The 3,359-nt window shown below is 38.3% G+C and overlaps 1 protein-coding gene across 1 annotated transcript; it reads left to right on the forward strand.

The window, feature by feature from the left end:
* Positions 1 to 1,243: 1,243 nt before the first annotated feature.
* Positions 1,244 to 1,803, forward strand: LOC111381918. Its single transcript, XM_023005769.1, has 2 exons — positions 1,244 to 1,484; positions 1,562 to 1,803. Exons 1-2 carry the CDS (start codon positions 1,244 to 1,246, stop codon positions 1,801 to 1,803), a joined length of 483 nt encoding a protein of 160 aa, XP_022861537.1.
* The last annotated feature ends 1,556 nt before the right edge of the window (positions 1,804 to 3,359 follow it).

Here is a 3,359-nt window from a genome sequence, read left to right on the forward strand (position 1 = left end):
ACAACCCCCTGGGAGCATCATATCGTGGAATGACATGGTACAAAAATTTACCATGAAATTCTTCCCACCATCTCGAGTCCACCAAATCATAAACGAAGTATATCTTTTTAGACAGAAGGATCATGAGACATATCCCGAAGCATGGGACAGGTTCAAAAGTGCGTTTAGGAAATGTCCAAATCTTGATGTTCCTAAATTGGCACAAATATATCTATTCTGTAATGGATTGCGCGCTGAACTTCGCAATATAGTTGATGCTTCTGCAGGTGGATCAATTTTGACTATCAAGGTGGATGATACACATAATTTATTTGAAAGGATTGCTGAGAATCAGGCCAACTAGCTAACAGATAGGGAAGCTCCGAGAAAAAAAGCTGGATTGCATAATGTGGACGCAGTGACAGCATTAGCAGCACAGATGGAAGCAATAACAAAGAAGCTTGATACTTTAACTCAATCTGTGTACATGGGGCAGATCACATCACTTCAAGCTGCCCTTTGGCTTCTAGTCACATGGGTCAGTCAGCAGAGGTCAGTTATGCGCAGAACTATCGGAGGTAAAATGGATCTTACCCATACAACTACCATCCGGGTTTGAACAAGCATCCCAACTATTCGTGGGTGGATAATCCAGATCAAGTAAATTAGATAAAGGGCAATCCACCAGTAATTCAGCAACAGCAAGGTAAGAGGCAATCCTTGGAAGACCTACTGGTCACGTACATCACCAAGATTGAAACAGTAATGTAGAATCAACAGACTTCCATACATAACCTAGAAAATCAGGTGTGATAGATAGCAGCTGCATTAGCCAACAAACCATAGGGTACCTTGTCGAATGACACAGAGAAGAACCCACGGGAGCATGTATTAGTAGTTGAGGCGGTAAATTATGCAACTATTGAGCTCCCATCTACCACATCCACCACCCCTGTCAAAGCTTATGTGCCTTCCATTTCCTCAAAGACTTCAACGCCAGCCAACAGCAGAGCAAGTTCAGGCCATCACTACTAGGAGTGGTTTTGAATTGCAAGAAATTACTGTAAAGAGGAAGGAGACAGAGAGAACTCAAATGCCTACTAAGCATAAGGAACCGATGGAGCAATCTGAAGAAGCAATAGAAAAGGACCAACAGACAGTTTCAGACAATCCACAGCTTAAGGCAAATGTTCCTGGCCCTTCACTGACACCTCTGGTTCCTTTTCCTCAAACGTTACAGAAGACCAAATTGGAGAAGTAAGCTATGAAATTCCTGAAAATTCTCAAAAAGTTACATGTCAACATCCCATTCATTGACGCTATCCTTCAAATCCCAAACTATTCAAAGTTTTTGAAGGAGATGCTGACTAAAAAGAGGAAGATGCCCGAGCATGAAACAATAACACTATCTGAAGAGTGCAACGCCATCATCCAGCACAGGATCCCTCCCAAACTTAAAGATCTAGGGGGTTTCACTCAACCTTGCTCCATAGGAAACTTACAAGGTATTAATTGTTTAATTGATTCAGGAGAAAATATTAACTTAATTCTTTTGCCTCTTTACAGGTTTGCCTCTTTACAGGAAATTGGGATTGGGAGATCCCAAAGCTGGCAGACCGAACATTGAAACATCCCTATGGAATAATCGAGGACATGCTCATCAAGACGGGAGAATTTATTTTTCCAGCTGACTTTATCATTCTAGACATAGAAGAGGCATCCCAAATTCCAATAATACTAGGAAGGCCATTCCTGTCAACAAGTCGAGCATTACTTGATTTTGATACAAACAAGATAGTCCTGAGGGTGGAGGATAAGCAATAAAGCTTCATCATGGAGAATCCAATCAAGCAACCATCATATTTTGAGGATTGCCAACAAGTTGATCACTAGGAGAGTTACAAAGGCCGGCCAGATGTAGGTGAAATTGTTGGTAGGGATAACAATGGAAACTTGATCATGTGGCGGATGAAAGATGAAAGAAAGAAGTGCAACCAGTGCTTAAAATGCAGGGCTGGAAATTCTCTTTTCAAGCCACCTGAAGAGCCTAAAAGCAACAAAGTCTAGTTAAAGACTATAAATTAAGTGCTTGTTGGGAGGCAACCCAATATTTCTATCCATTTATTTTATTTTACTATAATTAGAATAGTTTAAGATAATTTAGATTAATTTTTATCTTAGGGACTCATCATCCATACCACGTTTTCTCTTAGGTCTTTGAGATTTAGTGGTTTATTAGATGTTTGGGCTAAGTAACACATATTTTAGGTTATTTGATCTCTAATTTTTTATTTAACTACCATATGCAGGAACATGATGTCGCAAAACACTCAAACCAACATAAACCAAGGGGAAAACATGATGAAGGAGAATGTCTAACAGCTGCCCAAAGTTCATTCTACGTTCAATAGGAAAATTCGGGGAGTACCTTTTTCCTTTCATTCCATGTCCCCTTACATTCTCAATTATGTTTTAAGACATTGAGGACAATATCAAATTTAAGTTTGGGGGTGGGAAAAACTTTTTGAGTTTGTGTATTTCTTTAAAAAAATATAAAAAATTTCGTTAAAATTTCTATTTTTGTGCGTCAAAAAAATTATCTGTTTATTTATTTTTGTTTGTTTGTGTGCTTGTGTGGGTTAGAAAGATTGGCGGACTATAATGATTAAATTTGAGGTTTGGTATTGATTTATGAACTGTGAATAAGATGCATGCTAAACTAATTGAAGCTCAACGTTGCAAGACTTGATATTATACATGCACTAGAATTGAGTTTAACATTGTGATGAAATGAGTTGATTCATATGCTTGATAGGTTGATTTAATCAGACATAGACGCTTTAACCATACCATACAAATTATTTATACTTAGACCAAATTTAGCACAGTTTGAGGGTGATTTTGCTGTTGCAGAAAGATACGGATGTGGATAGGGATTCCATGTGTGAAAACTTATGTGTGGATTCTCTTAGACTAACAGGATAAAATTGGGTGAAAGTTTTGAGTTGGAGGTCGATTTGATTGAATAAGTGTGTGATAAGGGGCATTGCACTAATCAAGGCATATATTTTGAAATTCAAAACTTCTCTCTAAAGCCTTTATGACTTGAGTAATTAAGCTTGCAAGGGTATCTTAAAACCTGATGCCCTAAAGTCATCTGACTTGGGAGTCATTGGCTTAAAGCTCGTTACAGGGGTCATTTAAAAAGCAATCAGAGATGAAGTTGCACTTGAAAAAAAAAAGTGTTCTCTTTGAAGCCTTTTTGACTCAAATTATTAAGCATGTAAGGATATCTTAAAATCGGGTGCCCTAAAGTCATCTGACTTGGGAGTCATCGATCTAAAGCCTGCTATAGGGGTCATCTAGAAAGCTTAATGGAG

This window comes from Olea europaea, unplaced genomic scaffold (assembly GCF_002742605.1).
Source record: "Olea europaea var. sylvestris unplaced genomic scaffold, O_europaea_v1 scaffold2394, whole genome shotgun sequence".
Lineage (NCBI taxonomy): Eukaryota > Viridiplantae > Streptophyta > Magnoliopsida > Lamiales > Oleaceae > Olea > Olea europaea.

What these genes read in the sequence shown, in the direction of transcription:
- LOC111381918 (XM_023005769.1), top strand. Translation starts at nt 1,244, where the DNA reads ATGAAATTCCTGAAAATTCTCAAAAAGTTACATGTCAACATCCCATTC. An exon ending in CTCCATAGGAAACTTACAAG is followed by an intron (nt 1,485 to 1,561) that starts GTATTAATTGTT and finishes GCCTCTTTACAG; the next exon opens with GAAATTGGGATTGGGAGATC.